Genomic DNA, 24,764 nt, shown 5'->3' with positions numbered 1-24,764 from the left:
GGGGCCTGTTATCCGTAATGCTTGGGACCTGGGGTTTTCTGGATAAAGGATGTTTCTGTAGTTTGGATCTTCATACCTTTAGTCTGCTAAAAAAAAAATATTTAAACAGTAATTAAAACCAATAGGACGGTTCTGCCCCCAATAAGGGGTAATTATATCTTAGTTGGGATCAAGTACAGGTACTGTTTTATTATTACAGAGAAAAGGGATATTGGTTTTTAAATTCTGAATTATTTCATTAAAATTGAGTCTATGGGAGACAGGCTTTCCGTAATACGGAGCTTTCTGGATAATGGATTTCCGGATAAGGGGTCCTGTACCTGTACTGTGTATGTGTCTCAGTCTTGAGACCAGTGCAGTGAGTTATGGGTAGCACATACTCAGTTGGCTCTGGGCAGCTGTTGGGAAGCTGAGCTTAGGGGTCGTTTCAAATTATCAAGCAGAAAACGAGGGTTGTCTGTCATATAAGCTGATGCTTCATGGCTAATTATTCAATTCTGAAGGAAATGCCCTAGTTTTAGATCTCTTATGTAATGTGAATCTGAATTAATAACTAATCAGCTTTTTACTTTTTACATTTATACTCTATTTTTGAAGTATATTATGAGTGGGCCCCTAAGCTCAGTAACTAACAGCAGCACAGTGCAGGGAATCAGCAGAAAAGAAGATGGTGAGTTACTGGGCATCTTTGGGGGCACAGATCTTCCCTACTAGGGTCGTGAGTGCCTTGGGCTGGTACAGAAACCCAAAACATAATGTACAACATTTCTTCCCTATTTCATTAGTTAGGCTTTAGTTCTCCTTTCTTTTCTCCCGCGTGACTCCTGTGATGTCTCTTAAGGTCTGACTGACGTGTAAAACGTTTCCCACACTGAGAACAACAAAACGGTTTCTCTCCCAAGTGACATTTTTGATGCCTGTTACGGTCCGACCTATAGGTGAAAGCTTTCCCACACTGTAAACACGTGAATGGCTTCTCTCCCGTGTGAATTTGATGATGTCTCCTAAGGAGTGCGCGGTTGATGAAACGTTTCCCGCATTCGGGACACGAGAACGTTTTTTCTTGGTGAGTCCTGCTGTGTACAATAAGGTCCAACAGTTGCATAAAGCTTTGGCCGCACTCAGAACAAGAAAATAGTTTCTCTCCGGTGTGACTTTTGTAATGCGCATAAAGGGCGGAACGTTGTGTAAAAGATTTCCCACATTCGGAACAGGAGTACGGCTTCGGCCCTAGGTGAGTTCTCAGATGGGAACGCAGGTGTGAGCTCCGCGTGAAACGTTTCCCACATTCGGAACAAGTGAATGGTTTCTCTCCTGTGTGAATCCTGTTGTGTAAATGAAGGTCTGACGCTTTCCTAAAACACTTTCCGCACTCGGAACAAGCAAACGGTTTCTCCCCTGTGTGAACCCTGCGATGCACATTAAAGCTTGAACGTCGTGTAAAACTTTTCCCGCATTCAGAACACGTAATGGATTTGTCTCCATTGCTTTTACATCCCACTTGGTCTGAGCGCCGTGCCATTAATTTCCCATCTATGGAGGGAGAAACCCATTTTTCTATTTTGTGGCTGCTTATTTGATGCCTGACAAATGTGCCTTTGCTACTAAACTTTCTGTGGCACTCAGAGCACTTATACATCCTCTGTAACGCTCCCGTTCTTCTCCTATTATTAGATCTTCTGCCATTGTTTTGGCTTTCTGGCAAAGTATCATCAAGAGTGTTTCCTATGATAGGAGTAGGTGTGTCTGTTCCCTGTATCTGTTCTGTAAGGGGATTAATGCTGCAATCTGATTGGTTTCCCCCTTCACATGAAGCCACCTCCTCTTTAATCCCATTGGCCGGTGGGGGCTGTTCCGCTGGAGAAATTTCAGGGTTTGTGAAATTTCTGTCGACACAAAAATCTGCTCCTTCAGCCCCAATCTGGTTTGGTTTATTATTATAACTTAATGGTGCTTCTACATTATGTTTCATATCCCCCTCATCATCATAATCTGGCAAAGATACAAGACGAAAGAACACTTTAGTATGAATACACACACAAATATACTTTAACACAACATGTAGTGAAATGAATTACATAAAGTTGTTAAACTATTATTTCAATTAAAAAAAATCCAGATCATCGTGTTCTACTGCCTTTTTAAAGGAGACATATCCTATAAAAATGATGAATGTACCAGGGAATTATACTCCTCTAGATATAGAAGGATTGTGCTTAAAGTTGTGTTTCTGACTGATTTATTGAGAAATTCCCCCAAACCCCACTAGCCCCGCCCATCTGTTCCACTTCCTGCTGGCTGAATTCTCTGGATGAGCTGGGGAGCCGGCGGCCCTCCGTACCCTGCACTGTAGGATAAGAACCAATCAGCAGCTAGGCTGACCTGATAGGGAACTGAAGCCTGTCTGTGCTTGTGTGACTGCAGGGCTGTGATTGGCTCTCCCCCTCACAAAGGCAGAGGGGAGACGGAAAGAACATCGGCAAGGAAGCATTTACCACCACAACAAGAGTTAGCTCCTCTGTTTGTACGTAAAAAAGCCGATCGTGCGCTTCCCAAGATGGCGCCTGCTGGCGTGGATAGGGAGAGTTGCACCGAAGAAGCACACGACACCTCAGACCAAGAGAGTGATGCTGAGGAAAATACGAACACCAATATACAAGCTTACCTGGCGAACCTTCCCTCTCGCACAGAGTTGAAATCGATGCTCCAGGATATGGCCGCGACGCTGAAAGAGGAGTTGCAAGATATTAAAAGAGACATGCTTACTATTGCAACACGCACTTATGACATTGAGACCAACCAAAACAAACTTCTACAAAACGAAAAAGTACTGCATACTCAAATAACCACACAATCTCACGTGATGGCAGAAATGCAAAGGCAACTGGAGGATCTGGAGAACCGCGGTAGACGGAACAACATCAGGGTAAGAGGTTTGCCTGAATCCATTAAAAACGAAGAAATCCTCCCCTCTTTACTACAGATCTTTAACAAACTCTTTTGCACAATTTAGTGTCATCAGCAAAAATAGAAACAGTACTCTCTATGCCCCCCTCCAGGTCATTAATAAACAAGTTAAAAAGCAAAGGACCAAGGACTGACCCCTGCGGTACTCCACTAACCACACTGGCCCAATTAGAAAATGTTCCATTTACCACCACTCTTTGTACTCTATCCTTCAGCCAGTTCTCTATCCAATTACAAATATTATGTTCTAGGCCAATATTCCTCAATTTGATCATTAACCTTCTGTGAGGTACTGTATCAAACGCTTTAGCAAAATCTAAGTAGATGACATCAACTGCCATTCCAGCATCAAGGTTCCTGCTCACCTCCTCATAAAAGGCAACTAAATTAGTCTGGCAAGATCTGTTACGCATAAAACCATGCTGGCACAAACTAATAGTATTGTGAACTGCAATGTATTCAACTATCCTATCCCTTATTACCCCTTCCAGAAGCTTTCCTACTACTGATGTCAGACTAACAGGCCTATAGTTTTCAGGCTGAGAACGAGATCCCTTTTTAAATAACGGCACCACATTAGCAATCCGCCAGTCTCTTGGCACCATGCCAAACCTCAACGAATCCTGAAAAATTAAGTGAAGAGGTTTGGCAATCACAGCGCTCAGCTCATTTAATACCCTGGGATGAATCCCATCCGGCCCTGGACCTTTGTTTACCTTTACTTGTTCAAGTCTCTTTTGAATTTCCTCCCGAGTGACCCATGCGCCAGTAGCTAAATTACTAGAACTGGGCATATTACAAGGGAAGCCTTCATTATCTGGCTCCTCAGATGTATAGACAGATGAAAAATAAGAGTTCAAAATTTCAGCTTTTTCCCCGTTCTCATCAACCAACGTACCTCCCCGTGATAATAAAGTTCCCACCCCTTCTTGCTTCATTTTTTTACTATTCACATAATTAAAAAATAATTTTGGATTCTTTTTACTCCTAGCTGCAATATCCCTTTCCATTTCTATTTTAGCTTGCCTGATAGCTTTTTTGCATGCTTTATTTGCTTCCTTGTACCTGATGAAAGTTTCCGCTGTCCCAGCTAACTTGAATGCTTTAAAAGCACGTTTTTTATTACCAACCTCGACCTTAACTCTTTTATTCAGCCATAAGGGTTTTGCTTTGCGATGCCTCTCCTTGCTTACAAGGGGGATATACTGTTGTGTATACCTGCAAAGCAATGTTTTAAAGATGTTCCATTTTCCTTCTGTGTCTAACCCCATGAAAAGCCTTTCCCAGTTGACACATTGCAGAGATGCCCTTATACTGGCAAAGTCTGCACGTCTAAAATTGAGCATTTTAGTTTTTAGCGCTGTCTCTGCAGCATTATCTCAAAGGAGACCATGTTGTGATCACTGTTCCCCAAATGCTCACCCACACAAATGTTAGAGATGAGTTCAGTATTATTAGATATTACCAGGTCCAAAATAGACTCATTCCGAGTAGGTTCTTGAACCACCTGAAATAAAAAGTTGTCATTTAGCATATTTACAAACCTACTAGCTTTTTCTGACTTAGCCACCCCATTACTCCAGTCAATGTCCGGATAATTAAAGTCCCCCATAATAACAACTTGACCCAATTTTGAAGCCTCCTCCATTTGCAACAATAGCTGGGCCTCATCCCCCTCATCTATACGGGGTGGTTTATAGCATACACCAATGATCATTTTCTTTGTGACCTTCAGCCCTACTGAAATTTCTACCCAAAGAGATTCAACGTTTTCATTGGTAATGTCTTTATTACATGGCTTTAAATCTGACTTTACATAAAGACAAACCCCTCCACCCTTTTTAATCCCTCTGTCCCTCCTAAAAAGCGTATACCCATTTAAATTCACAGCCAAGTCGCATTTTTCATCCCACCAGGTCTCAGTGATACCAATTAAGTCATAATTTTCAATACATGCAATAGCCTGCAGCTCCCCTATTTTTCCCGACAAGCTACGCGCATTAGCCAGCATGCATTAACCAGCAGATGGACTTTGAACTACAAGGCGCGTGGACACCGATGCGCACCCCAAGAAGAACACCTAGAACACCGCGACCAACAAGTTCAAGAGAAAGACTGCGCTCACCAAAAGAAGGATTCAACTGACTTTCTTCTCTCACCACTAAAACAACTATTCTTATCAGCTACCCAAGACAACTGATCGGGTAGAATATCTTGACTAAAGTACTGAAATGTTTTAATGTTGTGCTACTCTAGCTCAGTTCACACAGTTAAGTGTGTCACATATACATCGGTTACACTCTAGTATTAATCTATGTTACACCCCACCACCAATATGTGTAAGGGCTACAGGGCTTGCCTGAGAGCTAAGTATCTTGTCTAAACGGAATATGGCAATACCCTCCTCGGTTGACAATCACAATCCCCCCAGAAATTTGGCCAAAATTATAATATCCCAAAGGTGGAAAGAATACAAATCACCTTTCGGAATGGCAATAAGGGAATAATCAGTTACCCAGTTGTACTCCAAGTTTATATCCCTTCCTTTCTGTACCCCTCTCCCCAAAAGGGCAACAACGAGTTGTACAACTCCTAAACCAGAACTAAAAGGTACCTGGAGTTACGATCCAATCATAACGAGCAAAAAACTAATACACAAACCTTTATGGATTGCAAAATAATATCCTATAACGTAAATGGTCTCAATGAACCGGTAAAAAGGTCTCAAATCCTGGGAGAATGCAAAAGAGAGGGAGCAAAGCTGGTCTTGCTCCAAGAGACCCACTTTCAGGAAAATAAATCACCTCTTATCAAAAATAAACATTACCCAACAGTTTTTGCTAGTAACAACCCACACAAAAAAAGCTGCGGGGTAATGATATTAGTCCATAAGGATCTCCCCCTGGTCATACAAGACCAGAAAAAGGATGCAGAAGGTAAACTGGCTAACACTACAGTCACAATTGCCAATGTCTATGCTCCCAATACGAATCAAGTCCAATTTTTAAGCAAATTCTTAGCTACTTTAGAAATGTTTGCAGAAGGTATTATTTTCTTGGGAGACGACCTTAACATGCCTCTTAATCCCCTGGTCAACACCTCAAACAAAAAATGCAACATATCATACAAAGGCTTAAAGAAAGTCAAAATATCCCTAACCAATCTGCAGCTGGTGGATGTCTGGAGGAGCATAAATGCAAACAACAATGACTACTCACATTACTCAAAAACCCACTCATGCTACTCTAGAATAGACTATATATTCACCTTCCAAAAATGGCTCCATTTATGCGACACCGCAACAATCACACAATGCACCCTCTCAGACCATTCACCGGTAGTAGTTGGTCTTAAAATCCCCAATTCCACTAAGCCAGACTTTAACTGCAAAATGAACAATACGGTACAGGTATAGGACCCGTTATCCAGAATGCTTGGGACCAAGGGTATTCCGGATAAGGGGTTTTTCCGTAATTTGGATCTCCATACCTTAAGTCTACTAAACAATCAATAAAACATTAATTAAACCCAATAGGATTGTTTTACATCCAATAAGAATTATTTATATCTTAGTTGGGATCAAGTACAGGTACTGTTTTATTATTACAGAGAAAAAGGGAATCATTTAACCATTAAATAAACCCAATAGGGCTGTTCTGCCCCCAATAAGGGGTAATTATATCTTAGTTGGGATCAAGTACAGGTACTGTTTTATTATTACAGAGAAAAAGGAAATCATTTAACCATTAAATAAACCCAATAGGGCTGTTCTGCCCCCAATAAGGGGTAATTATATCTTAGTTGGGATCAAGTACAGGTACTGTTTTATTATTACAGAGAAAAGGGAATCATTTAACCATTAAATAAACCCAATAGGGCTGTTCTGCCCCAATAAGGGGTAATTATATCTTAGTTGGGATCAAGTACAGGTACTGTTTTATTATTACAGAGAAAAGGGAATCATTTAACCATTAAATAAACCCAATAGGGCTGTTCTGCCCCCAATAAGGGGTAATTATATCTTAGTTGGGATCAAGTACAGGTACTGTTTTATTATTACAGAGAAAAGGGAATCATTTAACCATTAAATAAACCCAATAGGGCTGTTCTGCCCCCAATAAGGGGTAATTATATCTTAGTTGGGATCAAGTACAGGTACTGTTTTATTATTACAGAGAAAAGGGAATCATTTAACCATTAAATAAACCCAATAGGGCTGTTCTGCCCCAATAAGGGGTAATTATATCTTAGTTGGGATCAAGTACAGGTACTGTTTTATTATTACAGAGAAAAGGGAATCATTTAACCATTAAATAAACCCAATAGGGCTGTTCTGCCCCCAATAAGGGGTAATTATATCTTAGTTGGGATCAAGTACAGGTACTGTTTTATTATTACAGAGAAAAGGGAATCATTTAACCATTAAATAAACCCAATAGGGCTGTTCTGCCCCCAATAAGGGGTAATTATATCTTAGTTGGGATCAAGTACAGGTACTGTTTTATTATTACAGAGAAAAAGAAAATCAGTTTTAAAATTCTGAATTATTAGATTAAAATGGAATCTATGGAAGACAGGCTTTCCGTAATTCGGAGCTTTCTGGATAACGGGTTTCCGGATAAGGGATCCCATACCTGTACTACTAAATATCAAAACTAAAGACCAAATAAAGACAATGATAGAAGAATATTTTACGGAAAATAACCTTCCCGGTACAAAGCCGGCCACTCTCTGGGAGGCACACAAATGTGTCCTAAGAGGCAGATTGATAGCTCTGTGTTCCAAACTTAAAAAAGAAAGAGAAAGTCAAATTAAAACATTATTAATAGAAACAGGGAAATTAGAACAAACCCACAAACAAACAATTGCTGCCAACACTCTGAGCCAACTAGTAAAAACAAGGACCCAATTAAAAGCCTTATTGGACCAATACTCCTACAAGGCCTACCTACGCTGCAAACAAAAATCCTATGAATTGGGCGACAAAAGCACTAAACATTTTGCTAGCATCCTTAAAAGAATTCAACCAAACTCATACATTCCCAGTATCAAAAACAAAAACCAAACCCTCTGCCACACCTCCCCCCAGATAGCACTTAGCTTCCAACAATTCTACCAAGAACTGTATAGTCTCCAAAAGCCAAAAGACCCAATCTCCAACCAAGTAGCCATTGAAAAATGTATCCAAAAAGCCAACCTCCCGACTATCTCACAAGAACAGCAACAATGGATAGATGAGCCTTTTACTGCCAAGGAAATATTAGAAACCATACAATCCATCCCGACCAATAAGAGCCCAGGTCCGGATGGCTTTAATTCCCTCTACTATAAAGTCTACTCAAACGAACTTATCCCCTTTATGTCTCAATACTTCAACGACATTAGTAGAGATAACAACTTCCCAGCACAGGCCAAAGAGGCCCACATTACTGTTATTCCCAAGCCAGGAAAGGACCCCCAATTATGTGCTAGCTACAGGCCCATATCACTTATTAATGTGGATATTAAAATATATGCAAAAATAATAGCAAACAGGCTGAAAACAGTGATCGCACAGCTAGTTCACCCTGATCAGACCGGCTTTGTACCAGGTCGGGAAGGGAAAGATAATACATACAAAATCATTTCCCTTATTCATTATGCCAAAAAGAGACAAATCCCAGCAATGATTCTAACGACCGACGCAGAAAAGGCCTTCGACAGGGTTTCTTGGCCCTTTCTCAGGCACACTCTGTCCGGTTTTGGACTGGGGGAAACAACTATCAACAGAATCATGGCTTTGTATCATGAACCGACGGCCCGTATAAGAGTTAACGGCTTACTTTCCCCTCAGATTCACATTTGTAACGGCACCAGGCGAGGGTGCCCCCTCTCCCTGATTCTTTTCGTAATGGTGATGGAAACCCTTCTAGCACATATAAGGGAAAACCCTGACATCTCAGGATTAATAATGGGTAAGACCGAACACAAAAGTGCTGCATTCGCAGACGACCTGCTACTTATTATTACAAAACCAATTATAACACTACCCAATGTAATGCAGCTACTTTTGCAGTTTGGAAAGATCTCAAATTTTAAGGTTAACGTAAGCAAATCGGAAGCTATGAATATCAATCTACCCACATCAACCAAATCCACTCTAGAACAAAACTTCCCTTTTCAGTGGTCCCCCACCAAGATAAAATACCTAGGAATCTGGCTTACAGCCGACCTCTCCAAACTATACCAAAGAAATTTTACCCCACTAATTGACAAGGTGGACAAGCAACTAAAAACCTGGAAAACACTAGGGGGCTGATTTACTAAGACACGAATTCGTATCCGAATTGGAAAAATTCCGATTGGAAAACGAACATTTTGCGACTTTTTCGTATTTTTTGCGATTTTTTTCGTTGCCTTTACGACTTTTCGGAAATTGTCGCAACTTTTTCGTAACCATTACGATTCACTCGTATCTTGTCGCGACTTTTTCGTATTGAGCGCTCGTAAGTGGCGGGCGAAACTTTCAGACTTAGCATGATTTTGGAAGCCTCCCATAGGACTCAATGGCACCCTGCAGCTCCAACCCGGCCCAAGGAAAGTCTCCCATAGGGCTCAATGGCACTCTGCAGCTCCAACCCGGCCCAAGGAAAGTCTCCCATAGGGCTCAATGGCACTCTGCAGCTCCAACCCGGCCCAAGGAAAGTCTCCCATAGGGCTCAATGGCACTCTGCAGCTCCAACCCGGCCCAAGGAAAGTCTCCCATAGGGCTCAATGGCACTCTGCAGCTCCAACCTGGCCCAAGGAAAGTCTCCCATAGGGCTCAATGGCACTCTGCAGCTCCAACCCGGCCCAAGGAAAGTCTCCCATAGGGCTCAATGGCACTCTGCAGCTCCAACCCGGCCCAAGGAAAGTCTCCCATAGGGCTCAATGGCACTCTGCAGCTCCAACCCGGCCCAAGGAAAGTCTCCCATAGGGCTCAATGGCACTCTGCAGCTCCAACCTGGCCCAAGTAAAGTCTCCCATAGGGCTCAATGGCACTCTGCAGCTCCAACCCGGCCCAAGGAAAGTCTCCTATAGGGCTCAATGGCACTCTGCAGCTCCAACCTGGCCCAAGGAAAGTCTCCCATAGGGCTCAATGGCACTCTGCAGCTCCAACCTGGCCCAAGGAAAGTCTCCCATAGGGCTCAATGGCACTCTGCAGCTCCAACCTGGCCCAAGGAAAGTCTCCCATAGGGCTCAATGGCACTCTGCAGCTCCAACCTGGCCCAAGGAAAGCCTCCCATAGGGCTCAATGGCACTCTGCAGCTCCAACCCGGCCCAAGGAAAGTCTCCCATAGGGCTCAATGGCACTCTGCAGCTCCAACCCGGCCCAAGGAAAGTCTCCCATAGGGCTCAATGGCACTCTGCAGCTCCAACCCGGCCCAAGGAAAGTCTCCCATAGGGCTCAATGGCACTCTGCAGCTCCAACCTGGCCCAAGTCTCCCATAGGGCTCAATGGCACTCTGCAGCTCCAACCCGGCCCAAGGAAAGCCTCCCATAGGGCTCAATGGCACTCTGCAGCTCCAACCCGGCCCAAGGAAAGTCTCCCATAGGGCTCAATGGCACTCTGCAGCTCCAACCCGGCCCAAGGAAAGTCTCCCATAGGGCTCAATGGCACTCTGCAGCTCCAACCCGGCCCAAGGAAAGTCTCCCATAGGGCTCAATGGCACTCTGCAGCTCCAACCTGGCCCAAGGAAAGTCTCCCATAGGGCTCAATGGTACTCTGCAGCTCCAACCCGGCCCAAGGAAAGTCTCCCATAGGGCTCAATGGCACTCTGCAGCTCCAACCCGGCCCAAGGAAAGTCACCATACTGAAGCTTGAATGAATCCGAATGTTTCGTACTCGGCGCGAAAGCTGCGAAACGCTTTCGTAACATTTTAACGCTACGAAAAAATCGCAACATTTTGCGCAACTTTCGGAATGGCTACGAAAAAGTTGCGACAATTTTCCGAAAAATCGCAAAATACCGATCATTACGAAAAAAACGCAATCGGACGCATTCGGCCCGTTCGTGGGTTAGTAAATGTGCCCCTAGGTCTCTCATGGTTTGGGAAAATCCAGGCAACCAAAATGTCCATAATGCCACAAATTCTTTACTATCTTCAAACCATTCCTATTAGGCTACCCAAACTATTTTTTTACTCTATTAAGAGAATTATATCGAATTTTATCTGGGGGATAAAACTCCCAGACTAAAATATGAAACCCTTATTCTCCCAAAACATAAAGGGGGCCTGACAGTCCCAGATACTTACCGCTATTACGTTTCGAGCCACCTAGTACGTACTCTCCACTGGTACCTACAAAGTAAAGAAAAAATATGGGTAGAAACAGAACAAGCACTATTCAACATCCCTTTAAGCAACCTACTATGGTCCCACCCCTTAAACACTCCTAAGGAAATGCTATTACACCCAGCTATAGCAGCAACACTAGGAATTTGGAATAAATACAAAGAACAACTTATTACAACTACCCCATTTCCCAAATTTATAACTTTGATAGCGAATCCAGACTTCCCTCCGAGTTTAGATAACAAAGTTTTTGCAAGATGGGGAACATACGAAGACAGAGAAACTAGAATAAATGACTTTTATAAAAAAGGTAAAATCATGACTTTGGCCGATATCCAAAGGATTTGGGGAACCCACCCCAGAGATACATGGTGCTATAACCAGCTACACCATTACCTAAACAAATTCAAGGGCACATCATCAAGAAACCAAACAACCATATGGGAAACAATCCTTGATACCCAGAAACTTCCCAAAAGACCACTGTCTGTTACATATAAACTTATGCTGATAAATCAAGACCCCCCTCAGCTGCGATATTTTGATGCATGGGAAAAAGAAATAACTACAAAAATCCCCCCTAACTACAGAGAAAAAATATTAACAAATATCCACAAAGCCTCTCGAGCCTCCAGAATATGGGGAATGCTCTATAAAGTAACTACTAGATGGTATTATGTGCCCGAGAAACTAAACAAGCTCTTCCCAAACACTAGTAACCTTTGCTGGAGATGTAACTCTGAGGTGGGAACCTTCAAACATATCTGGTTCTCCTGCCCAGCTATGTCACAATATTGGAGCAAAGTGTGCGAAATTTCAAGTAGAATTACCAATGCTAGTATACACCCCTCTAATCTCACCCTGCTTCTCTTTCACTATGATAGCAACAACATGTCAATTGTAAATGATAAACTGGTACTTCATTTACTGCACGCAGCTAAAGCACTTATCCCCAAAAGGTGGAAATCAACAAATCCCCCCACGGTAAATGAATGGGTCAACCTAGTAGAGGAGACTAGGAAACTAGAAGAAATCACAGCTCTGATACACAATAAGATTCACCAATACCAAAGCATTTGGAACCCCTGGTTAAACTTGGTAAAAGATTAAAGGAGAAAATGTCCTGGTATCATGACACTGAGATAGGAAAAGAGTCAAACACTAGTCATTGGCATAGGCCGTACTGGATTTAGGATGTATTTTAATACCTCTGTATAACAAAACTCGCTGTTAACCCGGTTAAGATGTGAAGGACAAAGAACTTTGTAACAAAACGCTGAACCCTTCCCCCCCTCTTTCTTTCTGTACCCCACCCCCTTTTTTTTGAAATGCAAAATCAATAAAGAAAGATTTTGAAAAAAAAAAAAAAGAAGTTCCCATTTAGCCAGTTAGCACTGCCTGTGTGTCCCACTTTGAACATGGAAAAAGAAAGAAAAGCACAGAACTGTCTGGGGAGATGAGAGGGAAAGTTGTTAGAAAGCATGGACTAAGATCTAAGGCTACTGGTCCATCTCTGGAGATCTTAAAGGAGACATATTGGATAAATGAAAAAAAAAAAAAAACCCTAACCCTGTAGGCCAGTGCTGTCCAACTGGCGGCCCGCGGGCCGCATGTGGCCCGCGACCCCCCTCTGTGTGGCCCCCCACCTGTCTGGCTGCTTTGATGGCTTACCTTTGAGTAAGCATTAAATGGTATCAGTACTGAGATTAACTGCCCCCCTGCATGGTTCTCACCTCAGATTCAGGCAGTAATCCCTCTGTATTGTTTAAAAATGTAATCCCCTGTGTTTTTCACACCTTTTAATACCTGCATTGTTCACCCCCTGCAGTGTTCACACCTCAGGCTCAGACTGTAATCACTCCCATTGTTCACTTCTTCACACCTCAGACATAGGCTGTAGGCAGAGTATGGCACATACAGCCAGCATAGGGCAGGTAGAGTATGGCACACACAGGCAGCATAGGTCAGGGAGGGTATGGCACACACAGGCAGGGTAGGGCAGGCAGAGTATGGCACACACAGGCAGCATAGGGCAGGCAGAGTATGGCACACACAGGAAGGGTAGGGCAGGCAGAGTATGGCACACACAGTCAGGGTAGGGCAGGCAGAGTATGGCACACACAGGCAGGGTAGGCAGAGTATGGCACACAGAGGCAGCATAGAGAAGGCAGAGTATGGCACACACAGACAGCATAGGACAGGCAGAGTGCTGCCTGTGTGTGCCATACTCTGGTTGCCCTATGCTGCTTGTGGGAGGTGAACCTGGCAGGGGTTTGTTGTGGGAGTTTGTTAGCAGTTGGAAATAGCCATTAAATGGTCCCTAAGGTGTGTAATTATGTACTGGGGGTTGCTCTGCTATCCACAGGGGAGGAGGAGGCGGCATATGGAATTTAAGGGTATATCTTAATATGACATAATTCTTTCACATATGAATGATGGTTGATATCCCCACAGTAAGGACCAAGCATTTGGGATTTTGCTGTGCTACCACCATTGTGATAAAATAGGTGTGGTTTGAAGTGGGTGTGGTTTCAAAAAGGGGAGTGGTCAAACTTGCTTCCATTAGCGGCCCTCCACCATGTATGCTAGAGAAATTCCGGCCCTTGGCACCGTAGAAGTTGGACAGCACTGCTGTAGGCAATTATGAATAATAATTAATCCTATCTGTAACAATGGCCCCTTTATTGGAGCTCCCTATAGATCCTCTCAGGTCCCTGTCTGGGTTTCACATGAGGGGTGGGCGTGTCCTAACGGTCCCTGCCAGAAGCACAGTAGGAGGGGGAGAGCCAATCACAGCCCTGCACTCACACAAGCACAGACAGGCTTCAGTTCCCTATCAGGTCAGCCTAGTTGCTGATTGGTTCCTATCCTACAGTGCAATGTGCTGAGGGCCAACCTGACCTTCAGGAACAACAGTTTTCACTCTTTAAAGAAAGGGTGCTAAAGGAAATTGTAAGAAAACATGGCAATCTCAAGGATAGGAGTCCATCTCAAGAGACCCAAAAGTTCCTGTACCCACCATGTTATTACCCATTATTGTGCACTCACAGATCCAATAAAAAAAGTATTCCTTTATTATAGAAACATAAGGTGTACAAGGTGCTGTACGTGTTTTGCGCACAGGAGCATTGGATCAGGAGCCCCCAACCTTTAAAAAAGTTCCTAGGGGTGACCAATAAGGGCTGTGATTGGCTATTTGGTAGCCCAATGTGCACTAGCAGCTTACTCTGTTTGGCAGTACCCATGGTGTTTATGCCTCCAAGTCAGAAATTAAGTACCTGAGGCTGCTGAGAGCAACATCCAAGGTGATGGTGAAGCAACATGTTGCCTCAGAGCCACTGGTTGGGGATCACTGCACTGGTTTATAGGCATTTGTACATGAATCACAAAATGCTATTTGTACACCTTAGCTGTTCTCACTCTATACAACCTCTCTAGGGAAACGTATTCATTCATTTGGGTTTCAGTACCACCTGTATGCCAATGAGAGCCAACTCTACCTGTCTCCTCCGCACCTCTCTCCTCCTGTCCTTTCCCAAGTTACAGACTGTCTGCTCTCCCCTCCGGGGTGTCACAGCACCATCTGAAACTGAATCTCTAAAACAGAATTCATTATATTTCCTCCGATAACTTCCCTTGTCCCTCTGTCTCACAGTCAATAACATCACCTTTCAAGCAACCACACAGGCACTGCTGGGGAATTAGCTTAGCTTCTCACTCTCTGCCTCAAGCTATCTTCATACACGTGGCCACAAAAGAAAAATGAATCAAACTCTTTGAAAGACCCTTCATTGACTACCAGATTCAAACAGAGCTTTGGGAACATCACTTACAACTAGCACTACCCACAGCCCATTCCCAGGGTGCAAGAGTGGAAGGGCGGCTGCTAAGATGGTTTGAATGTTCCTATTTGGCCTTCCTAACTCTGGCCCTGCACGTTAGCAGTGGCGAAGTTTGAGTTGCTCAATTTGTTTCTGAAGGGAGGAGGACAATGGTGGGAAGTTTGGGAATGCTTGGTGGTTATGAGCAAAGGGTGGGATGGGGCATGGGACACTGGGGAGATTATGATGGCTTGCCTTGTGAGCCCTCACCTGTTGCCCAAGCACTGGGCAGGTTACCTGGTTCCTGATAAAACTGACCATATGGTGTGTGAATGTGATAGCACTGAGCACTGGGTCAGGAAGTGGTGTGAAGGATATATAATCTCAGTAATACAATGTGGTATATAAATTGTATAATTTACTAATGTGATTTGAGCATAATCTGAAAAAATTATTCTTCAAACCTGTATCTGACTATTTATAGGAATCTTATATACACTGCAGTTGCTGTAAGAAATAAACTTTTGTGCTTATTTTATCCCCAGACAGCCCTTGTACTGTTCCTGTTAATGAGTTCCGTTACACACGGGGTTCTAATATTTGGTGCCCTGCACCCATTACTCACCCACTGGGTGGAGCTGCTGGGGCTCCTCCTCCTTTATCCCTTCCCTGTAAAGGGCCTTGTTTCCTTTTATATACTCCCACTCCTCCAAGGAAAAATAGATGGAAACATCCTCACACCTTATGGCAACCTGGCACACACAATGTTACAGTCATCCCCCAGCCAGAGAAAGGGATTATCATACACTGTTACTAAACAATAAGGGGGGATTGGGGGGCCGCACCCACCTCTCCAGTCAGCAGCTGGATGATGTTGGAGATGAGTTCCAGGATCTTCTTGTCATTTTCCTTCTGTATGACGGAGCCAGGGGCATGCAGGGCCCCCAAACCCACAGTTGGGCTCTTCTTCTTAGGGATGACGTAGCCCTATGTATTGAGAGGGAGAGAGAATGATGAGTGTGTAACGCAGCAGAGAGACCCCCTTTGTACAGACAGACAGTCTCTTCTCACTGTGCCACTCACAGTGCCCCCCTCACCTCTCCAGTCAGCAGATAGATAATCTCCAGTGTGAGATTCAGGATTCTCTCCTTCCGCTCCTCATTTTTATCCTTCTTCCCTATCACTGGGTCACTCGCTTCCTCCCACATTCCCATTGGCTCCTTGTGGGAGGGAGGGGCCTGGAAGTGGAATTAAGCACTTACACATTTCTATAGGGGATTATTCCCAGCAATATCCCCCAAAACAATTACAGGGGCCCAGATCCATAAAATCCAATAAAAGCTCTGTGTCCCTGCAGGAGGGGGGGGGGGGGGGGGGGTGCGGATGGTTTTTCCTGTGTCACTCTGGGGAACTAAGGAAAGAACTAAAGGTAATACAGAATTAGGGGGTGTGGGGATGGAATGTTGGGGGTTCAGCTCTGTTTTCACTGTGCTACTAGGTTTTTCATTCTGCCCATAACAAGCACAATACATGGCTATAAGGACAGCATTTAACAAAGCAAAGGGAACTCGGTCCCTTATATACAGTCAGGACTTCGTATGGCTATGGGGCTATCTGTCCCCCACACTGTGTAGGAAATGGCTTATCCATTAGGGACAGTTTCCTTCTCAGCTTTATGTTACACTATTTACTGTTCTATATTTACAGCATCACTGACCGGAGCAGGAAGGGGCGGGACATTCACGCATTGGCTGAGAGGGGAGGATACGGAAGAGATATAGCCAATAGTAGCCAGCGTGCCCTGCCAACCAAACCTGGTTAAGGTATACGCCCTCTGGGCGATACTGCCCGTCCCTAACTCCAAGCTTCACACTCATTGGTCAAGAGAGGGGGATTGTAGAAACTAGTTAAAAAGAGAGGGGAAGGAAAGTAGACAAGTTGGCTGCAGGTTTGATACTGGCACAGCAAGCAGCTGTTACTTCAGTCCCCTTTGCAACCCACACGGAACATCTTTTTACTGAAATTAGTATTGGGGGGAGGGCATTGATTGGACCTTCAAAACTGGGCGAATTTGCCTATGGTGTGACGCATAGCAACCAAATTGTTGTGTTCATTGCTCTACCTGCAACTGCCTGAAAAACTGCTAGTCACTACAAATTGGCCCATGGGTAGTAACCCATAGCAACCAATCATAGCGTTGATAAACTTTCCCAGTGTGTCATGAAATGGGGAGGTGGGGGTATGTCTGATATGTCAACCATGTAAAAATGGATCTGTGCAACTGCTAGAATGTCCTGCTTTATGGCTGAGATTCTAGCTATCTGTATAACAGAGCATTCTGTCACAGTGGCACAGATCCTATCTGATCCCCCCCATTGTAAGCAGCAGTCCTGCCCTGCTTTATGGCTGAGATTCTAGCTATCTGTATAACAGAGCATTCTGTCACAGTGGCACAGATCCTATCTGATCCCCCCATTGTAAGCAGCAGTCCTGCCCTGCTTTATGGCTGAGATTCTAGCTATCTGTATAACAGAGCATTCTGTCACAGTGGCACAGATCCTATCTGATCCCCCCATTGTAAGCAGCAGTCCTGCCCTGCTTTATGGCTGAGATTCTAGCTATCTGTATAACAGAGCATTCTGTCACAGTGGCACAGATCCTATCTGATCCCCCCATTGTAAGCAGCAGTCCTGCCCTGCTTTATGGCTGAGATTCTAGCTATCTGTATAACAGAGCATTCTGTCACAGTGGCACAGATCCTATCTGATCCCCCCATTGTAAGCAGCAGTCCTGCCCTGCTTTATGGCTGAGATTCTAGCTATCTGTATAACAGAGCATTCTGTCACAGTGGCACAGATCCTATCTGATCCCCCCCCCATTGTAAGCAGCAGTCCTGCCCTGCTTTATGGCTGAGATTCTAGCTATCTGTATAACAGAGCATTCTGTCACAGTGGCACAGATCCTATCTGATCCCCCCATTGTAAGCAGCAGTCCTGCCCTGCTTTATGGCGAAAAAAAAACAAAAAAACAGTTGCAATAAGCGAGTCTTGGAAAGAGGAATAATAAGGAAAAGTTGTTCAAACACTTTTGAGAAGTTTTGGGCGGCTCTAAAAAGAGCCTTTGGGTTCGATAGATCAGTAGCCGGGATATTATTCAGATTCAGCCCCCGAAGCCGTAGAGAGTGCGGCCCTGGCGCTTGAGAGCGTACACCACATCCATGGCGGTAACGGTCTTCCTCTTGGCGTGCTCGGTGTAGGTGACGGCGTCCCGGATGACATTCTCCAGGAAAACCTTGAGGACCCCCCGAGTCTCCTCATAGATGAGGCCAGAGATGCGCTTGACTCCCCCTCTCCGTGCCAGGCGGCGGATGGCGGGCTTGGTGATGCCCTGGATGTTATCCCGCAGCACCTTCCTGTGCCGCTTGGCGCCTCCTTTCCCCAAACCCTTCCCGCCTTTACCGCGTCCAGACATAATGATATCTTTCTCTCACTTCTGTTAGAGAATAATTTCTGTAGCGCAGCCACCCGCTTATATACACAGGCACAGGACCTGAGCGGGAACTTGGGTGGGGGCGGAGTTTAGGGCTCTGGGTAACTAGGCTCTTGATTGGACAATACAAACGTTCCTTTGTATTCTCAAAGCCAATGACTGAAACATAAGTAAAACCGTTAATAATTTCAAATCGCCCGCCCAAATAATTTGATCTGATTTGTATCCGCACTTGCAAAAATATTGAGATTATTATTATTACTAGATTTATTGGGATATGATCGGCCCGTATATAATCTATACTGTGGCACCTTGTTTATTTGGCTACTCACCCCTATACCGAGCAAAGCGTCACTGCGCTACTCTGTGCGGGAAAGTGACTGTACTTTGCATAGATGGTACCAGGTATAAGCAGAGGGGGCGGTGTCGGGCTGTGACTGATCCCATCACATTAGTTGCTGCATTTCCATACAACCCCCCTTCCCCTCACTGTTGGAATATCAATTGTCAAGAGGTCGGGTTGTACCGTAGGGTCTGACACTTTCCTGTCTGGCTCATAGTATCAGAGAAAAGGGACACTTGGAAACTGGAAGAAATAATCCCTATTGCGGTTCTACAGCGCTGTTTGCCTGATACAGAATAGCATCAGTATAACCCCGTGTGTCAGCCAATCTGCTCCCAGATTAGTACATATGAGTGACAGTCCCTGGGGCTGCCAGGTTTGTTACTAAGGATAAGACGAGCTTTCGAACTGAAAAAACCCCATTGGAGGTACAGAAATATCCCTCTGTATATTGTACCCACAGCCCCACCTCTCCCTCCGTGTTACAGCAGAACAGCCCCCGCCAAAATTAGTTATGCTTCAGAAACCCTTCCCGGTGCCAAGGTTAGTGTTACCGGCTGTTATACAGCTTCCACACAAACTAACGTAAACTCACATTATACAGATCTTATAGTGAGAAAATGGGTGGCTCTTAGAAGAGCCTTTGTGTTGCCGGGAGTAGGGCAGGAGATGGGGCAGCAGTTACTTGGCGCTGGTGTACTTGGTGACAGCCTTGGTGCCCTCGGACACGGCGTGCTTGGCCAGCTCCCCAGGCAGCAGCAGGCGGACCGCGGTCTGGATCTCCCGGGAGGTGATGGTGGAGCGCTTGTTGTAATGAGCCAGGCGGGAGGCTTCCCCTGCGATGCGCTCAAACACATCGTTGACAAAGGAGTTCATGATGCTCATGGCCTTGGAGGAGATGCCGGTATCGGGGTGCACCTGCTTCAGCACCTTGTACACGTAAATGGCGTAACTCTCCTTCCTTGTCTTCCTGCGCTTCTTCCCATCTTTCTTCTGGGTCTTGGTCACCGCTTTCTTGGAGCCTTTCTTCGCGGCTGGAGCGGACTTGGCTGGATCAGGCATGATCAACTATCCTTACGCTTTCCGATCAACGAGAAACCTGTTCCCTCCGCCTCCTGGGCTGCTGCTTTTATAGCCCTCCCATGCAAATAGGGGAGCCTGAAATTACAGATTCTAACTGGCCAGATTTGTCACATGGTATGAAATCCGTCCTCCTTGAGACTCTGGCAGCAAATGATTGGCGTTTGCTAAAGCGTCTTTGTAATTGGCTGCAGTAAATCCAACTTGTGAAAACAATGATATGGCGAGTCGGCTTCTTAGTCATCTATTGGTGCTTTTTGAACCCGCTATGTGATTGGTTGAATTGAGACTCAGCCAGTGAGAGAAGAGAGGCGGGCCACTAACCGTCTATAAAGTGTGGGAAATCAGTAGATTTGAAACTGTTTCGTTTATTTAACGACGTAAGCTGAGATGTCTGGAAGAGGCAAACAAGGCGGGAAGACTCGGGCTAAGGCCAAGACCCGCTCATCCCGGGCTGGGCTGCAGTTCCCAGTTGGTCGAGTTCACAGGCTCTTGAGAAAGGGCAATTATGCTGAGCGGGTGGGAGCCGGAGCTCCGGTCTATCTGGCCGCAGTGCTCGAATACCTGACCGCTGAGATCCTGGAGTTGGCCGGGAACGCTGCCCGGGATAACAAGAAGACCCGTATCATCCCCAGGCACCTGCAGCTCGCTGTGCGCAATGATGAGGAGCTGAACAAACTGCTCGGAGGAGTCACTATCGCTCAGGGCGGGGTCCTGCCCAACATCCAGTCCGTGCTGCTGCCCAAGAAAACCGAGAGCTCCAAGGCGGCCAAGAGCAAGTGAGCTGCCCGGTCACAGCGCCCCCATCTGGAAACAACACAAAGGCTCTTTTCAGAGCCCCCACACCGGCTACAGAGGGCTGCATGGCACACACGATGTATAGAAAGTAAATTCTTTTTTTAGGTAAACTTATGAAACACAGTGAGATCTCGTTACTTTCAGATTAGTTATATCGTTCCTTGAGGTTTGGGTTAATCTATCCAAGTGTATCCGCTCCGCCTTCTATTGTACAGATCTTATAAATTTCGTGTGTGGAATAAGATAAAGGGACGCGAATTTCTAATACTGAGGATTATGATTCTCCGTGTCCCTTTATTTAGCCCCCGGCACAGCCCGTCAATGCGGATCTATTAGAATGTCTGGCACGGAAGGGACTATAATTCTAGTTACTCAGAGAGGGGCCGCTCCCGGGCAGAGGGAGACACGTTATTAGCAGGTTGGGAGGCTCGGAGAGGGAAGCGGGGATCCCATAGCCGATCAGGGGCAGAACAAAGAGAGGCTGCTGTACAGGATGTAGATAAGGAGCCATTTCTACCGCTATTGTGGCACCTAAAGGGGAATGTTCAACGGTTTAATCGTAGAAAGCATTTTGGCGGGATTTCTGTATTTATAACTGGTCAGAGAACACTGGGTGGGTTTATACTGAACCAATTATTGTATTTGCTCGGTGGTTTAAACGCAATGCTGATATTTTCAGCCAAATAAAACGTTCCAAATTAATAGAATATAAACTGTCTGGAGCTTCCGGCATTCCCCTGAGAATTCGCATAACCTTACGGTGGGTGTGTGAGCGCAGAAAGGAGATATAGTTACATACACATAACTAGAGATAATGGCTACAGATTGGAACAAGCAGTAACAGCTCTAAATAACTGAGTGAGTGGGCGGCTCTGAAAAGAGCCTTTGGGTGCGATAGATCAGTAGCCGGGATATTATTCAGATTCAGCCCCCGAAGCCGTAGAGAGTGCGGCCCTGGCGCTTGAGAGCGTACACCACATCCATGGCGGTAACGGTCTTCCTCTTGGCGTGCTCGGTGTAGGTGACGGCGTCCCGGATGACATTCTCCAGGAAAACCTTGAGGACCCCCCGAGTCTCCTCATAGATGAGGCCAGAGATGCGCTTGACTCCCCCTCTCCGTGCCAGGCGGCGGATGGCGGGCTTGGTGATGCCCTGGATGTTATCCCGCAGCACCTTCCTGTGCCGCTTGGCGCCTCCTTTCCCCAAACCCTTCCCGCCTTTGCCGCGTCCAGACATAATCACTAAAGCTTCTACGAACGAAATGTGATTACCAGCCCGTCCCATCGCCTTATATGCAGCTGGAGAGGACCTGAAAGAGAACTCAAGGCGTATGGGCGGAGTCCACTAGTGGCGTGTTAGTCGCGTCATTTCTGATTGGCTAATGGAAATAAATTATAATTTGAGACCACCCCCTATACCTTCCATCTACACCGAGAACTGAACCTAATAGCAGGATACCGGGCAACATTCTATCGCCACATCCCGGGTATCGCTTGATAATGACAGCTGCAATTTTGTATAAGGAGCTTGTATGAGCCACTGGCAGGGAGAGGGTTACACGCTAGGAGCCTCTGTTAGTTCTGCTATTCCCTTAACATGCCACTTGGAGGCGCTGTTACCATACACTGCACTGTTACCATACACTGCACTGTTACCAATTTTACTGCGTTAGTGGATCAGGCTGAAGGAATCGAGTGCAGAGCGGGAGATCGTTTCCTTATTTGGGGCAGTGGGAGTTGTAATTTGGACACTGGAGAAAAAAAGGCTACAATAAAGTGGAAGAAAATTATTTTATGCTTGATTTTACTATATATTATGCTGGGTGATAAACTGTATACTTTATATTGTATGCAATGTCGCTTTCTTTGAATTGCTCAACCTTCTAAGCGCCATCTTCAAGGCGTTGTTCTTTTCCCTGTTCTGCTCGGTCACTCACCTACTTTCCGTACAGAAAAGTATCAGACAAGGCCAGAATGACCGGGGCTCTACACGCTGAGGGGTTAATAGCTTAGTAGGATTGTGCCTCACCCCCACACTCCCGTTGAGTAACCCTTGCATGGCCGGCCGTTAGTAGGAAGAGTAGAAAGGGAAGCGCCACGTAGAGATAAAAGTCTCAGCTCGTTTGATTGGGGATTTGGTGGCTCTGAAAAGAGCCTTTGTGCTGCTGGGAGAGAAGCTGCCGATGATCTAAGCCCTCTCGCCTCGGATCCTGCGGGCCAGCTGGATATCCTTGGGCATGATGGTGACCCTCTTGGCGTGGATGGCGCACAGGTTGGTGTCCTCAAAGAGACCGACCAGATAAGCCTCGCTGGCCTCCTGCAGAGCCATGACGGCTGAGCTCTGGAAGCGCAGGTCGGTCTTGAAGTCCTGAGCGATCTCCCGGACCAGGCGCTGGAAAGGCAGCTTGCGGATGAGCAGCTCGGTGGATTTCTGGTAGCGGCGGATCTCACGGAGAGCGACTGTGCCGGGCCGGTAACGGTGAGGTTTCTTCACTCCACCGGTGGCCGGAGCGCTCTTCCTGGCTGCTTTGGTTGCCAGCTGCTTGCGGGGAGCTTTCCCTCCTGTAGACTTACGGGCGGTCTGCTTGGTACGGGCCATTATGAATCAGCCTTCTTTGTACAAAACACAGAATTGCTATGAACTATAATAAGCAATGCGCGGGCTTTTATTTGCGCTGCTTCAATGGGATTGCCTTACCATAAACACGCCCCTGCTTCCCCAGCTAATCCCACCGCCCACATTTATCCCGCCTAAAAAGTTCAATTTGATTGGCCAATTTAATCTCTTCTCTCCTGTCCCGCGTTACAGCTCAGGCTGAGATCAAAATACCCCTGAGTTCTAAACTGCAACCACCGCCCGCTGAGCCCGAACATCTCAGGTTCTGCCTGATTTCACAAGCGATTCACAGACCGGTTTGGGATTTATCAAATGAAACCATAAAACCCGCTTCACTGCACAGATCTGATTGTAAAAATTCACGTAGCGTTTGGGCGCCACCTAGTGGGGGGTTGGGGTTTCACAAGCATTTTATGGGCACATTTATTCCCGCAGAGAGGGGAGGTTACAGGGCTCGCACAGACCGGGCACTATCCCTGTACGTGTAGGAATTATATATTGTTTGGCTTCCCCTAAATTCACTACATTATAAAATCAAATGTATCTGGAGGGAACCCAGGTATCAGCTCTTTTGAAAGAAAAAGTCGTGGCTCTGAAAAGAGCCTTTGGGTCAGTGCGCAGGGGCCCCGGGGCCGAATTACTTCTTGGGCGCCGCCTTCTTCGCTTTAGCCGCTTTGGGTTTGGCTGCCTTGGCCTTTGCGGGGCTCTTTGTAGCTTTAGGCTTTGAAGCCTTTTTAGCCGGGCTCTTGGCAGCTTTGGGCTTGGCGGCCTTTTTAGCCGGGCTCTTGGCCACCTTCTTGGGTTTGGCCGCTTTGGGCTTCTTGGGGCTTTTGGCGGCCTTTGCCGGTTTTTTCACCTTCTTGGGGCTCTTTGCTGCTGCCGAGACCTTCTTGGGCTTTTTAGGGGACTTGGGCGCCTTCTTTGCCGCCGCTGGTTTCTTGGCTTTGGGCGCCGCTGGCTTCTTCTTGGCCGCCTTCTCCTTACTGTCCAGCTGCTTCTTGTTCAGCTTGAAGGATCCGGAGGCTCCGCTCCCCTTGACTTGGGTGAGAGTCCCCTTAGTGACCAAGGCCTTGAGAGCCAGCTTGAGGCGGCTGTTGTTCTTCTCCACATCTTAGCCTCCGGCAGCCAGAGCCTTCTTGAGAGCGGCCAGGGACACCCCGCTGCGCTCCTTAGAGGCGGACACGGCTTTCACGATCAGTTCGGACGCGCTGGGCCCGGCGGGTTTCTTGGCTTTAGCGCCTCCCTTCTTGGGCTGTTTCTTCTTGGCAGCGGCGGGTTCAGCCGGGGGAGGGGTGGGAGCGGTCTCAGACATTCTAAGCGCTAAACTCGCGTAC

General features: G+C 46.0%; 6 protein-coding genes and 1 pseudogene across 6 annotated transcripts; 1 reads left to right on the top strand and 6 right to left on the bottom strand.

The window, feature by feature from the left end:
• Positions 1-738: 738 nt before the first annotated feature.
• On the bottom strand, positions 739-15,984 carry LOC101734910 (oocyte zinc finger protein XlCOF6.1-like). The gene is made up of 4 exons (XM_018097406.2): positions 15,954-15,984; positions 11,245-11,289; positions 2,666-2,725; positions 739-1,992 (listed from the first exon to the last, which is right to left on the bottom strand). The coding sequence occupies exon 4, from the start codon at positions 1,970-1,972 to the stop codon at positions 782-784; it is 1,191 nt and encodes a 396-aa protein (XP_017952895.2). The 5' UTR covers positions 1,973-1,992; positions 2,666-2,725; positions 11,245-11,289; positions 15,954-15,984; the 3' UTR covers positions 739-781.
• Positions 15,985-18,204: 2,220 nt separating this feature from the next.
• On the bottom strand, positions 18,205-18,621 carry LOC105947139 (histone H4). The gene has a single exon (XM_012962051.3). It carries the CDS (start codon positions 18,573-18,575, stop codon positions 18,264-18,266), a length of 312 nt encoding a protein of 103 aa, XP_012817505.1. The 5' UTR covers positions 18,576-18,621; the 3' UTR covers positions 18,205-18,263.
• Positions 18,622-19,372: 751 nt separating this feature from the next.
• On the bottom strand, positions 19,373-20,051 carry LOC116407588 (histone H2B 1.1-like). The gene has a single exon (XM_031893109.1). The coding sequence runs from the start codon at positions 19,996-19,998 to the stop codon at positions 19,618-19,620; it is 381 nt and encodes a 126-aa protein (XP_031748969.1). The 5' UTR covers positions 19,999-20,051; the 3' UTR covers positions 19,373-19,617.
• A 340-nt stretch (positions 20,052-20,391) lies between these two features.
• Positions 20,392-20,857, top strand: LOC116407581 (histone H2A type 1-like). Its single transcript, XM_031893102.1, has one exon. The coding sequence runs from the start codon at positions 20,407-20,409 to the stop codon at positions 20,797-20,799; it is 393 nt and encodes a 130-aa protein (XP_031748962.1). The 5' UTR covers positions 20,392-20,406; the 3' UTR covers positions 20,800-20,857.
• An 822-nt stretch (positions 20,858-21,679) lies between these two features.
• LOC100497984 (histone H4-like) lies at positions 21,680-22,113 on the bottom strand. Its single transcript, XM_031893118.1, has one exon. It carries the CDS (start codon positions 22,096-22,098, stop codon positions 21,739-21,741), a length of 360 nt encoding a protein of 119 aa, XP_031748978.1. The 5' UTR covers positions 22,099-22,113; the 3' UTR covers positions 21,680-21,738.
• Positions 22,114-22,947: 834 nt separating this feature from the next.
• Positions 22,948-23,444, bottom strand: LOC116406469 (histone H3). Its single transcript, XM_031893093.1, has one exon. The coding sequence runs from the start codon at positions 23,410-23,412 to the stop codon at positions 23,002-23,004; it is 411 nt and encodes a 136-aa protein (XP_031748953.1). The 5' UTR covers positions 23,413-23,444; the 3' UTR covers positions 22,948-23,001.
• Positions 23,445-24,016: 572 nt separating this feature from the next.
• On the bottom strand, positions 24,017-24,763 carry LOC101734707 (annotated as a pseudogene).
• Between the last annotated feature and the right edge of the window lies 1 nt (position 24,764).

The sequence above is a fragment of the Xenopus tropicalis genome, chromosome 9 (genome assembly GCF_000004195.4).
Source record: "Xenopus tropicalis strain Nigerian chromosome 9, UCB_Xtro_10.0, whole genome shotgun sequence".
Lineage (NCBI taxonomy): Eukaryota > Metazoa > Chordata > Amphibia > Anura > Pipidae > Xenopus > Xenopus tropicalis.
The sequence above is the reverse complement of the archived record's forward strand: the minus strand, read 5'-3'. Positions and strand labels throughout refer to the sequence as shown.

Bases quoted from the DNA above. Each gene is read 5' to 3' on its own strand.
- LOC105947139 (XM_012962051.3), bottom strand. From the start codon at position 18,575: ATGTCTGGACGCGGTAAAGGCGGGAAGGGTTTGGGGAAAGGAGGCGCC.
- LOC116406469 (XM_031893093.1), bottom strand. From the start codon at position 23,412: ATGGCCCGTACCAAGCAGACCGCCCGTAAGTCTACAGGAGGGAAAGCT.
- LOC116407588 (XM_031893109.1), bottom strand. From the start codon at position 19,998: ATGCCTGATCCAGCCAAGTCCGCTCCAGCCGCGAAGAAAGGCTCCAAG.
- LOC100497984 (XM_031893118.1), bottom strand. From the start codon at position 22,098: ATGGGACGGGCTGGTAATCACATTTCGTTCGTAGAAGCTTTAGTGATT.
- LOC101734910 (XM_018097406.2), bottom strand. From the start codon at position 1,972: ATGAAACATAATGTAGAAGCACCATTAAGTTATAATAATAAACCAAAC.
- LOC116407581 (XM_031893102.1), top strand. From the start codon at position 20,407: ATGTCTGGAAGAGGCAAACAAGGCGGGAAGACTCGGGCTAAGGCCAAG.